Raw genomic sequence first — 13,460 nt, forward strand, 5'->3', positions numbered from 1 at the left:
AAATACAATGAAATCGGAAAACTCATCAAAAATCATAATGAAGTACGAAAATTGAGAAAAATACAAGAAACTCCCGTTTATTTGATTTTACGAGTCTATGGTTGGACCTACTACATCGTGCTTCTAGAACAATATTCAGTACGACTAGAATAACCTGAAACACGTTGGAAAGTTGACTCCCAAATATGTAGGCGACCGAAAATCCCGTTTTTTGAATTTTACGAGCCTATGGTTCGACCCACTACATCGTGCTTTTGGAACAATGTTCAGTACAACGAGAACAACCTGGAACAATCGAAAAAAGTCGGATTCTCGAAAAGTGTGGGGCCAGTCAAAAATTCTTTTTCCCTTTTAGTAGGCCCGCTATTGAACTTACGACTTGACCGTTTTGGAACAATGTTCAGTACAACGAGAACAACCTGGAACAATCGAAAAAAGTTGGATTCTCAAAAAGTGGGGGGCTAGTCAAAAATTCTTTTTTCCTTTTGGTAGACCCGCCGTTGAACTTACGACTTCACCGTTTTGGAACATCGTTTAGAACAACTGGAACAAACCGGAACAACAAAAAAAAGTTCAATTTTTCAAAAGTGGGGGGCTCGGTCAAAAAACGGTTTTTAGCATTTTTCAATTGTGTTACACGAGTGATCAATATCAAGTTTTGGAAGAGTGTAGAACAAACTTAGAACAATCTGGAACAATTTCCGAAAATTCTGATTTCTCAAAATGGGGGGCTAACTTCACGTAGGTAAGTGCGAGGGTCATATAGGAGTGCGCGTATCGTATAATATTTTTTGTAACAGCTATAATGGGAAGTTCGACTCCAGAAGATTGCAAACGTAATATTCTGAACGTAGACATGTTGCTGACATACAGCGGACGCGTTCGTACTTACAACTCATCACGTCCGATGACGATACTGAACTTCCCATGCAGGTGTTACAAAAAAAAAAAAAATTTTGCTTACAGTACTTGTGGACATTAATATGGTTTTTCAAAGGTTTTTTAGAAGTAAAAAGTTAATAACACACAAGACACACCGCAGCCAGCCAACAATTTTAGCTTGTTGTTCTTTATTATCCATGACATGCGGATAACGGGTTCCCTATTTGTTCTTGCAAGAAACAATGTCAAATTGGTTTCCCTTGCACACCATTGTTTTTATCGTAGGAAATTTTCGAAAAGTGAAAATAATTCAATAATATCGCAAGAATAAAAAAATTCATTTTTTCAAAAATTGTGTTAGAATATTTATTTTACTGCACTATCTTTTTCTTCAAAACATTAGTGCAATGGACATCCCTCAGAGTATTGTGTATAATTGCACTCCGAAGGAAAAAACCCGAGATATACCTTTTTTCTTTATTCTATAATATACTGTAGTAACACATGACGCAATACTGTACTACGGTCGCTGACAGACGCTACGTTCACCCCAGGGTCTTACATACAGGTCTGGAAACTCGTACGGTGGGGAGTGACTGACTCAAATAATGTGGCAAAAACGTAGTGCTCGTTTCCGCCACTTGGAGCAGTGCAACCTTGGGGTAAGCCAGGTAAGTAGTGCAGCCTTGGGGTAAGCCATTTAAGTAGTGCAAACTTGGGATGAGCTAATCAAGTTTGCTGCTTAGATACCTATATATCTATACCTACAATACCCTAGTATGACAGCGCAGCTAGTGAACAAACGAGGAACTTACAGTTCGGTTACACTACTATAACACTCTCCACGACTTAAAAATGCCCGAGTTCTCAGACCTGTATGTGAGACCGTGGTTCACATCAATCGAAAGCGCAACGTCTGTATGAGCATGCCCGTACGGTTAATCTAGCGACGCAGCAAAAAATTTTGTACACTGGACTTGACATGGCACACAAAATTATGGAACACTGCTCAATGGTATACAGAGCAGTGGTACACGGAAAAGATAACTGCAAAATAAAAATTCAGACTCGTGACTTAATGGAACATAAGATTTTTGACACAAGACAATTATAACACGTGGCATTACAGCGCGCAGGGATTATGGTACACGAGCAATGCACACAGCCTTTTGGCGTACAGGAGTTATAGCACAACAGCGTATTCATAATCATAATCTCTATGTTGAATAAAGAAAAATCTGAAATAAGATAGTTTCGTTCATTTAATTCACCATACAATTGAAGAAAAGCGATTGAATAAACATTACACGCATTTACGTATAATATACATATCGCGGATTGATTAGTGCTTGAATTTTTTTTCTCTATCGGTCAATTTCTAAGTTACTTTGAGGAAATTTCATGTCAACTACACCAATGTCTAACCTTCATCATTTTTTATTCCTGCTCAATTTTTCGAACAATTCCTTGAGATAAGTTGCTGTGCCATAACTCTTAGGTGCCATAAATCTGCGTCTTATAAGTATTTCTCGTATACCAAAATGCAGTGCGCCATACTGCATGTGTGCCACAAACCCGTGAACCAAAAATATTGTGTTCCATCATGCCACAAATCTAAATTTATATTTTGAGTGTCATATTTCTCGTCCTCTGTGTACCTCAATTAATAAACGTACGTAGTTCCAGGTTTCAAATGGTGAAAATTTAATATGAAATTGATTGAATAATCAGAATGTTGAGTAAATTACCCTTAAACGGATTTTGCGGAATCCTGTTTCTAATTTATTTGTAATAAAATTCATGTCATCAAACTTTGTTTCATTCATATGCTGTTCTGATTTGTTGTACCGTTATACTGTTCACTAAATTGAATTATTCCGTAATAACAATTTTCACTTATTGGCAAAATCGTTTCTAAGTTAGATTGTTCTAACCACGTTTTATAATCAAATCGTAATTATGTATCGTGAGGTATTCACGATTTCAGTAATTCACTCTGCGTCGGGGCGTAGCGTCGGACGCCGGAACTCGTCCCCGAAATGAATTCTAACCTCTCTGTGCATCACTTACGCCATCGGTTACCATGAGACCTGCGGGATTCAAGATCCCCGAGCGGGCCGTCATTTTTGGCAAGTTGGCAGTACTTTACCCCTTCACTCGGTTCACATAAAATTTGCATGTGTGTTGGAGTAGCCGCATTGCATGACTCGGAACGGGTCCTTTCATCAGATATTCACGGCATATATTCAGCACATTACATTATATAGTATTTCATAGTAGTCGGTCGTGAGTCCCTAGATGTGAGTACGTAGCCTTTCTTTTCTTTTTTGTTCACGGAAATACTCATTAAAAGCTCAATTAAACTCACCGTACTTTCATAGTAAGGAGTACCGAGAACTTATTCATCTATACCCTGCTCCTTTTCCTAAACTTAACCCCGGTCAAACTCAGGAGCATCCTTGGAAACTGGCGCAACCGTTTCTACGGTATATCACCGCTATATGAAGCGTATAAAAGGAGGGCACTCTCTAATGGATGTTGCGTTCAAAATGTGGTTAAACTCTGGATGCAAATAAGGATACATAAAATAACTGACATGGCGCTGATTGATACTACATTGAGTGATGAAATTGAATGTGTTAAGTACACAGTCGCACTTATTATATCATAAACTATAGGGAGTTCGGCAACTTACGTTTAACAGCGACACTACTATTTGCAGCCTAAATCGGCTCACTTCTTATAACCCTAAAATATCCCTCTTTCTATACGCTCCATACACCGTTACATCAACAATAGCCGAAAAGGGACGTCTCGGAAAAGAAATTCTACCTCTTATATGGGCAAAACGGTAACTATTTCAAAATAATTCGGCCATATTTTTTCATTTTCGCTTAAAATGATAATTGCAAAAGTTATATGCAACTGAATTTCACAGTTTTCGATGTAGAATATATCAAGAGGATTCCCGCAAGGAAAGTATACAAGCGACGATGCGCCGGCAGATAGGCAACCGAAGTTACATCTCATTTTTGCTGTTGCAGCTGACACGAACTCTGTTAGATGTCAGCTTGCGCTGTCAAAAGTTGAGCTTCGTAAAATGTACTCTCAAATTACGCAGGTATTCGAAGATTGCTAAAAACTGCGATAGCAATGCAGCATAGAATCTAATAAATTGCAACATGATTATTTTATGGCAAATTGTTTCGCAAACTGTTTCATTAAAATGGTAAATTAATCGGAGAACTCGATTCTTCGTAGATCATTCGCCTTCGCGGAATTCTCCCGGCATAGATATACTTTAGCATGGGTGACGTCACACAGTACCTTTTTTCGACCCGTAATATCATCTTCAACGTTACTTGAAATGAAAGAAGGAAGGACATGCCTAAACTACTAAAATATCAAATGCAAAAATTTCATGAAACTTTTCCATTTCTCAAGCGAACAGATTTTTTTGAATGCACTGAGAAAATAGTTCATTGACTGTTAAAACACGTATGTTTGGATATGTTGAAATAAATGTTTCGTTATTATTATCAAATTTGAGTCGAGCCAAATAATGCTCGATAAAAATTTGTTAATAGTTAACAAATCATATTTGATTCAGTTAAAACTCGATAATAATAACGAAACATTTATTTCCCCATATTCAAATATACGTTTGTTAATAGTAAATAATCTCTTTTCTCAGTGTGACACGCACGTATTCTTCAAAGATACTGACAAGTTCATAAAATTACATTCGAAACTCACAAACGCTGACAAATAACGAGACACGTAATTTCATCGAGTTAGTTTACATTAGTCAAGCGGGGAATCTAGAAAATAATTTAGTATAAAGCCTAGGGTGTGATAAAAACAAATATTGATTTTTTTAGCTTCTACGCCTCAAAACTTGAGTTTTATTAGAAAAAAACATCCTCGCGCCGGCCAAGCTCTATAGCTTAATGGGAAGCTACTACTCATTGGACATTTCCAATTATAACAGCCAATTCACGTCTACGACCAACTTTGAGGGACGAAAAAATTTCAAGACCACAATTGCATTGCACAATTTTAATTGTTTATAAAAAAAAAAATTATCTTTAATTTTGTATTTGTTTTTTCGACACCATCGTGTTCCATATATCAATTAAATTCAGATCGATTTTACTTATAATAATGATTTTGCGATTTAAATGATTGTTCACCATTTTTTTAATCAACAATCGGAACTGTTCAATAGACAAATTTATTTGTTGAATGATAATTCAGTCTTTAACTTTAAATATTATCTTCATGATCTCCAAATTTTTTCTTTCCAAACAGTTCGTCGTAGACGTTAATTGGTTGCTATAATGAAAAATGTTCAATAAGCGGCAGCTTCTCATTAAGCTATAAAGCTCGGTCAGTGCGAGGATGTTTTGTTCTCTCAAAGCTCTAGTTTTCAGGGGTATGAGCAAAGAAATCGATTTATTTTATAAACACCTTGATAAGGGCGTTAGCTTTTTGTCATTCGTTAGGTTATGTTTGCTCAATGAATATTTCCTGTCTTACTATGGGGCATCAGTATGTGATATCTTATAAGATGCGGCGTTCCCAGCTGCGATAAAGGTACTCCGAAATTCAGTTTTAAGCAGAGAGAACTGTTGAAAGACCTTATCTCTTCCAATACTTGCTTGTAAGATTTTCCAAGTCTTTCTCTTTCTGCTAAGAAAGAAGACAAGTCTATACCACATCTTGCAAGCACCTCTTCGTGGCATAAACTGATACTCTGAGGCGTCAGTTTGGTTGTCCTCAAGGCATCTCGGACTCGGGGATCGACCTGGTGATGTGTTACGATGTTTTGGCACATTTCTTGCATGATGTCGACCACGTTAACATCGCTCTCAAATATTACATCACAGCACGCTGTCAATTAAAATCTCTAATGAATATTGAATGATATTTTCCGTTTCTGTTCATTTCTTATTTTTAATTTTTATTGAATGTCATATTTTTATTATATCAATTACGTATTCACAATGCTGGTAGCGAATTTTTTTCAAACAGGGATTACGGTAAGGTAGTATTTTATTTTTCTATAAAATATCTGAAAAGTGAATCGCAAGACATAAGACAAAAATACTCAATTCAACAAGATGGATTTATTATTACCGAAGATTTTTCATAAGATATTTATCTAGCCATCGTGACTATTTGAGGAGCTAAAACAGTCCAAAGCTAAGCACGGCGGCCCATGAAGCGCGCGCTCTCCGCGCTCTCTTGTCGAGCATACCCGAACTTACGGACGACAGTGCGCGCGCTACATGAGCCGCGCGTACCTGGCTTCGGACTGTTTCATTTCCTCAAATACTCACGGTATCTGCACAAGTAGAAGAGAGAAGAGGGTGATGAAGTGAATGGCATATTACTGGTTGTTTTCACCTTGCAATCATGTCTCTTATACTTAAGGAGATGAATGCACTGTTACAGTTTTAGCCCCAGTCTCCCCCATAAATTTTCTTTTAGAACCGTGATACTGCATAGGTTGATCGACCTAGCCGCGATTTTTTTCACACCGTCAGATACTGGTCACCGACCATGTCCCAACCAGCCCCCTGACACTCACCACTGCTTGTATACTAAAAAATTGTACGCGCCTTGTCCCCGTTTTTTAGTTCCTCTACGTGGCGCTAGTAGTAGACTTCTGACACGCTCGCTGCCCTCGCTGACCGCGCGCAAGCTCGTCAGGTAACTACTAGCACCACTAGTGGTGGAAATTGGCGGCAAAATCGAGGGACATTTTCCGAACCACTTTTAGCACCGTGTGTCAGGGGGCTGGTCCCAACCTAGTTTCTATACAGTGGAGCGTCCTTATAGTATCGCTGTTGGGGCTGCGACAAGACTGTAGCCATCTTTACACCTCGCCGTTGCGAGTAGTAGTGTTGTTAAAATTGTTAGCCATAACGCTGCTCACTATGACCCATAAAGGGCCCGGAATATGGAGTCGCTCAGTTATGGCTGCGTGCTTTATGGCAGAAGGAAGTTCTATGGTTGCTAATAGTAACCTTTTTTGTCTCATCGCAACAGGTTATAACCGTCGTTGGTTCGAATCGCATTGGAAGAGAATTTCATCTTTCAACAAGACAATGATCCGAAGCATACAGCGAAGAAAACACAGCTGTTCATGAAATCAAACAAAATAAAAGTGCTTGATTGGCCAGCGCAATCACCCGATCTCAACCCAATTGAAAATTTGTGGTCGATTTTGGACGCGAAAATCAATAAAACTGGTGTAACAAACAAGGAAAATTATTTTACGGCCCTTAACAAAACTTGGGAGGAATTGGATGACCACTATCTGCAGAATCTCGTCGAAAGTATGCCTAGACGACTCCCAGCCGTTATCAAAGCTAAAGGTGGCCATACCAAATATTAGGCATCGTCAAAAAAAAAAGTCTATGTTATATTGAACAATTGAAAAGCGGTCTCTTTTTTTTGTCAGTCACTGTAAATAGCCCTTTAATTCATGATTATTCTCAAATTTTTTTGTATAAGTGCAGAGCTAGCTTTACGAACGTTAAAATTTTACCGCTTGTGAGTAATCGATGACCGATCGATCGTATCACTGGATTACCTTCGTCTCTGTCACTTTTATACCTATACGTGGGAGCTACTGAGTACTTTACTGAATACCAGCTGAATAAGCGATTAACTTTAAACTTCATGCAATGAACTACAACAGGTACAGTCTTAACTGCTGATGTGATGTTTCTAATGCTAAAAAACTTTCATTTCTCTTACGAAAACGATGAAAAAATTACAAAATGTAACTCAAATGTACACATAAGATGAAAATCAAATTTCCTGTAATTTCGCGATTTGTAGAGAGAGTATTTGGCATATCCCTACTAACAATAAGTGCATATTCAACATTACAGTTCTGAGCATGACTGGTAATTGAAACGAAGCAAAAAAAATCAGCAAAAAATACGATCAACGTTACCAACTTCAATATGATATATTTTCATAAGACCATGTCTTTAGGTTCTTAGATGACCATTAAATTGGAACACTCTTCGGCGATTTTCGGTCATACAGTAAATGAAATTCTGTCATCTATCGGCGTAGATTCTCCTTTTATTACATTACACGCGATATTATATATAATAATCACGCTGACCACTGAAAATAGTCAAACAAATTCCCCGTGTTTCCCTGACCAATTTATAATTTTTCCCGAACTAATAGTACCAATTCGACTAAGAAGTGAAGCTCGGAATCAAACGGTGCTTAAAAATAACTTTGTAATCTATTTAATGATCATGCTGAAACCGAGTACATTGATACAAAAATTTCTAGGAATTTTGCTTTTTTTTTGAGAAAAGCTATCTCTTTTTCCACACGCCCACAAGATTTCCTCACTGATTGAAAAATTCCCTGACTTCTCCTTGCTTCCCCTAACCATTTTTCGAATTTCATATTTCCCTGACTTCCCCATTTTCCCGGACAAGTGACCACCATGTAATAACATATCGTTGATTCCACCAAATTATGAGCACACCGCCAGGTCCAAAAAATTCGATTTGGCTGCAATTTCGGTATGTCATCATGTGAGATATGAAAATCTTCCAAATTTCAGATCTTTAGGCCCTATCATTTAAGAGATTGAGTTGATGAATTTTTGACTTTTCTTCGATCGTATGTTTCATTTTGAATTTTGAGTACCTCTTGTCGTAGGCAAAAAAATATGGACCACGATATTTTTTATGTAAAAACTCTGATTTTTCAAAATTTTGAATCAATTTTTGGATAGGTCGTCAGCAACAGCCAAAAAACGCTTTTTTCGAAAAAAATGTTTTCTTCAAGGTTCCGTAAACAAAAAAAATATTTAGATAATTCCACTGAAAAGCTGGGCATTTTTGCAAAAGCACTAGGGTGTTTCAAAAAAAGATGACTTTTTTTTCTTATGGTGTCCAAAAATTGATAGTATACCGAAAAATAAAAATTTTGGCGCCAATATGAGCTCTTAATATCAGTAGTGAGGTTTGCCTCTATCCATTTCTTTATTTTCCATTTAAATAACACGGGAAAAAAAAAATTTTATTTCTGAAAGTTAAAAAATTTTTATAACAAGTTGTTAATATTGTTTTTTGTTATAAAGAATTAATTGTTCAATAAAATTTCTTAATATTTAGTAAAAAAAAAAAAAATTTGTTATAAAAGAGACCCAAAAATCATTTATGTAATATTTTTAACCTTTATATTTATGTATTTGTGCTTTTTGTGAGTCAAATATTTAATTTAATTAATTAGCAAAAAAAGTTTACAGTCTAAGGTTAACAGAATTAAAGTAATTTTACATAAAAAATAATATAAATATGGCATGTGATATTTTTTTGTAGCTTTATTGGAAAATATTTAAAATTTTTGATTAGTGTTATTTTAGATCGCTGACATCTTTGAAGCGTTTGATCTGAGGAACTTTGATCTTGAGACGTTTTTTGTAAGCGTGAAATTTCCTACAAATCTCGTTTTTCAGATTGTTGTTACGATGAACCGTTCCAAAGTAATAAGAATTCAAAAATAAAAATATTTTTTTCCGGTGTTATTTAAATGGAAAATAAAGAAATGGATAGAGGCAAACCTTACTATTGACATTAAGAGCTCATATTGGCGCCAAAATTTTTGTTTTTAGGTATACTATCAATTTCTGGACACCTTAAGAAAAAAAAAAAAATTCTTTTATTTTTGAAGCACCCTAATAAGCACCCTAGATTTTCAGAGTGGGATGACTATGGAATTAGGTCTGGCTTTCATTTGAGTAAAACTTGTAAAACTTACAAGAAAGCCAAACACAAAATCGATTTATTGTAATTGAAAAAAACGAGCATCGGTGAGTGAAAAACTATGAAAATTATCAATTAATTTATTGTAATTAGTAATGACACAAATCAAATTTTCCCCAATATTAAGGTATCACCTCCGGTACGGCTGGTTCAATCCCACGTTGTGTAAAAGTTTCACGCAAATTAAGCACAGACCCTATTCCGAGGTCTTCCCACTCTGAAAATCTAGGGTCCTTACGTAAAAATTCCCAGCTTTTTGATGGATTTCTAATCAAAACATATATTTTTTTTTACAGAACTTTGAACAAGACAGTTTTTTTTCGAAAAAGTGAATTTTTTAAGAATGGTGCTAACGATCTACCCACAAATGGATTAAAAATTTGGAAAGATCAAACTTTTTTACACAAAAAACATAGTGGTCTGTATTTTTTTTCCTATGACAAAAGGTGCTGAAAATTCGAAGTAAAACATGCGACCGAAAAATTAAAAAATCCATCAACGTATTTCCCGTAAACGGTAGAGCCTCGAGGTCTAAAATTTGGAAAATCTTCATATCTCAGTACACATGATGACATACGAGAATTGCAACCAAATTGGATTTTTCGAACCTAGTGGTATACTCATAATTGGCGGAATAAGCCATATAATAAGTTACATTATATAATATCATAAACGTACATGACCTAAATATCAATATATTAACTTAACGTTTTATAATCCCATAATGACCGAACTCATATTATATATTATATGATAAACGTACATGATCACAGAGTTGCATTTAGTATACGAACCTAAATCGCTGAAGATTTGAAATTTAACGGTTTTCTAGGAATCTTAAAATGGTGGTTACATGACAAAAAATTTCGGGCAGATTTTCAGGATTCTAGAATAAAACTTCTCAGTGTATATAGGGAGCATAAACTTTACAATTGAAAATTTTTGTTACGCTCTACCGTTGACGCCCCAGCTGAAATGCCAATAAAATGAAATGATATTCAGAGATCATTACATTACTTATTCTGCCTCTCCTCTATTGCTACACGGACAAAAAACTTTCCAAAAAATGTATCTGTAAAGAATCCAAAAAAATGATCAAGAACATAAGGAATAATAAACTCATTACCAGCTCTGTAGGCAATATTTACTAATCAAGTTTATCATTAGCAACAGCAGCAAAAAAATTTGGATATGAAGGAAAATACGTTCATTTTTCTTTTCCATTTTAATCAGAATCAAGTATTCGTCTATACCCTGCGTGTCTCAAAGAGTTCCACACATGCAATCTAATTTTAACCACATAATTAACTTTCTTGTGCAAGTTTTGTTGTTTCAGAAATGATATAACCTGATCAGGTGTTCAGAGCTATGTATGCTAAATTGGATCAAATGGTCAGTATCGTTTAATGCATATCGGAACCTTTGAGACATGGAAGCACGGCAATACCTACACTATAATCAAAATTCAGATTTGTCTGTGTTGACAAGCTACATATATAGTTGTCCGTGAAAACCTCTATTTCTATTTTTATAACGATGATTTCATGTAAAAATAGACAGCTCAACTTTTACAGGGTAACCATAAAATCAGACATATGAAATTTTCTGACTACTCCAGATTTTCCAATTATAAGTAAATTTTCATCCGTCGATTATGAAACTGGCCTGAAGTATAGGTTGTGGAACGTAGTAACGGAATTGATGTTCAGGATTCCAAAGATTTCAATTTTTCTTTGGATATTACAATTTAATATTATAAACCACAAGTTCCAATCAATCAAGTATCATCAGCAATGCAAGTTACCTCCAAAACTGAAAAGTAAATGCAACCCAGTTTTCGAGTTGTGAGTACAAAATTATAAAATTATAAATAACTTCAACATGGCATTATGCCTATATTATCGGAACCGTATTAGTTCAAGCTTGATTGATCAAAACCTTGTACACATTTAATAATATTTTTGATCTTATTTGAGAATTTTCAAAAATTATGAATATTGTATGTTGTTGAAACATTATTTTCCAAGAGGCTGAGCTGTGGTTCAAGTTACTGGTATTATAGTTATATACCTTTGTGTCAAATTTCCCTGGATTTTTCATACTGAAATCTTTCTGATATTGGTCAAATCCAAAATTCATCGCCACCCTTACATTACACTGACTTTTACTGTTACTGCTTCTAGGGTCCTATCAGCTTGCACTTCGTAACGTTATAATCTAACAAGCCAGTTTTAGGAGAAGTCGTTATTTCACAACATTAGAACCGTCTGAAGATCAATTAATTTTAATGCAACAAAAACACTTAATTGCAACTCAATGTTTAATAAAGTCAACATCATCATTCAGTCTTGGAAATACCAACGATATCAATAATGATGTTTCACAATTCAGTGTTTTTGTTAAAACCAAAAGATACATGTACAATGTACATGTTAATTTTTTATCGAATACATAATATCATTTAAATGAAATTTGAAAATACATATAACAATATTTACAATTATTTGGAAACCAAGATGTTTTAGCACCTTATCGATGAAAAACAGATCATAATCAAAAAAACGAGGGCTGTTTTTCGTTGCGAGCTGTTGTTTGAAGTAAATATTGGCTTGGAGCAACAATAAAAACTAGTACATGTCTTGAAAATGGAACTCACCGGATCCGTCAGAAGGTGCTGGGTGTGAGATAACAGAAGAAGTGATCATAGGATAAAAAATCCTTGGCCAAAGAACTGCAAAACATCCAGCAACAATTGCGAGAATGAAAATCGTTTTTCTCGGTCCGAATTCCGAGGTTTCTGCCATTTCTTTTTTTCGTTTTCTGTATCTTCCTTAACCTTAATTACCGAAATTATCGTATTTTTTAATCTTCAATTAGTCGTTCGTAGTAGGTTCAAATTTCTTTTTTTCAATCTTCGTTTCAACTAGTTGCGTCTATTCTGTCTATGTGTGGCACACATTCGTCGATAAAACGCAGCAAGTCGCAAACGCCAAGCTTTGGCAGCAACACCGGGTCAAGCACAACCGAGGAGCACACTGTCATCTGCTATTTTTGGCGGAGCCCCAGGGCTGTACCTGCTGAATCTGTGTAAACACTGATCAGGCCTTGAAATAAGCATGCGACAGGAAAAGCTAAAGTCTATTCATCAATTTCGAGTTGAAGTTTAACTTATTTAACTCTATTTTTGTTCAATTTACTCTAGAGAAAAATGGTTCGATACGTTGCATTGAAAGGTTTGGTTGAAGAATTTTGCGATTTGATATAGCACAGTTTGGTGAAAAAATCACGAATTGTTCTACAAAACGCATCGAATAATCCCATTCATGTTACGTTTCAAATCGATTCGGTACCATAGAGTGGGCGGGGCTAAACTATATCTACGACCACGGTCTTACATACAGGTCTGAAAACTCTAGTGATGGGGGCTGAACGCTTAAGAAATAGCAATTAATTTTCGTTGGGGCCGCTAGAGGCGGGGCGGTAGAGTAAGGTTGTTTGGGAAAGAGATAGATAAATTGCAGGGCAGTATCAATAGGGATTCTCCATCAAATTATATTGTTTCTGAAATTCTCGAGGTAAGTATTAAGTGATGTACTTGAAAACATTTTTACGTACATTTGGAAAATTTGGGAAATTTAGAGGTTGTGTTTGCGAACATTACCTTACGACAGTGCGAACTAGCGGCAGCGTCGAAAAACAAAAACTGCAACGTAAGCGTATTTCCCCCACCACGCAAATTTCGATGAGTTTCAAGATCTGTATCAA

General features: G+C 35.8%; 1 protein-coding gene across 6 annotated transcripts in view; it reads right to left on the reverse strand.

Annotated features, from left to right (window-relative positions):
* Window positions 1–13,046, reverse strand: part of RIC-3 (RIC3 acetylcholine receptor chaperone) — a 50,248-nt gene extending 37,202 nt beyond the window's left edge. For 3 of the 6 annotated variants that reach the window (XM_046636477.2, XM_046636476.2, XM_046636473.2), the window contains exons 1-2: window positions 12,352–13,046; window positions 5,422–5,775 (exon numbers count right to left, since the gene is read on the reverse strand). In XM_046636477.2, coding sequence (XP_046492433.1) covers window positions 5,422–5,775; window positions 12,352–12,499 — 502 coding nt within the window. In that variant the 5' untranslated portion in view covers window positions 12,500–13,046. The remainder of the gene's footprint in view (window positions 1–5,421; window positions 5,776–12,351) is intronic. The other 3 variants (XM_046636479.2, XM_046636478.2, XM_046636475.2) reach the window with 2 other exon arrangements.
* Between the last annotated feature and the right edge of the window lie 414 nt (window positions 13,047–13,460).

This window comes from Neodiprion pinetum, chromosome 7, assembly GCF_021155775.2.
Source record: "Neodiprion pinetum isolate iyNeoPine1 chromosome 7, iyNeoPine1.2, whole genome shotgun sequence".
Taxonomy (NCBI): Eukaryota; Metazoa; Arthropoda; class Insecta; order Hymenoptera; family Diprionidae; genus Neodiprion; species Neodiprion pinetum.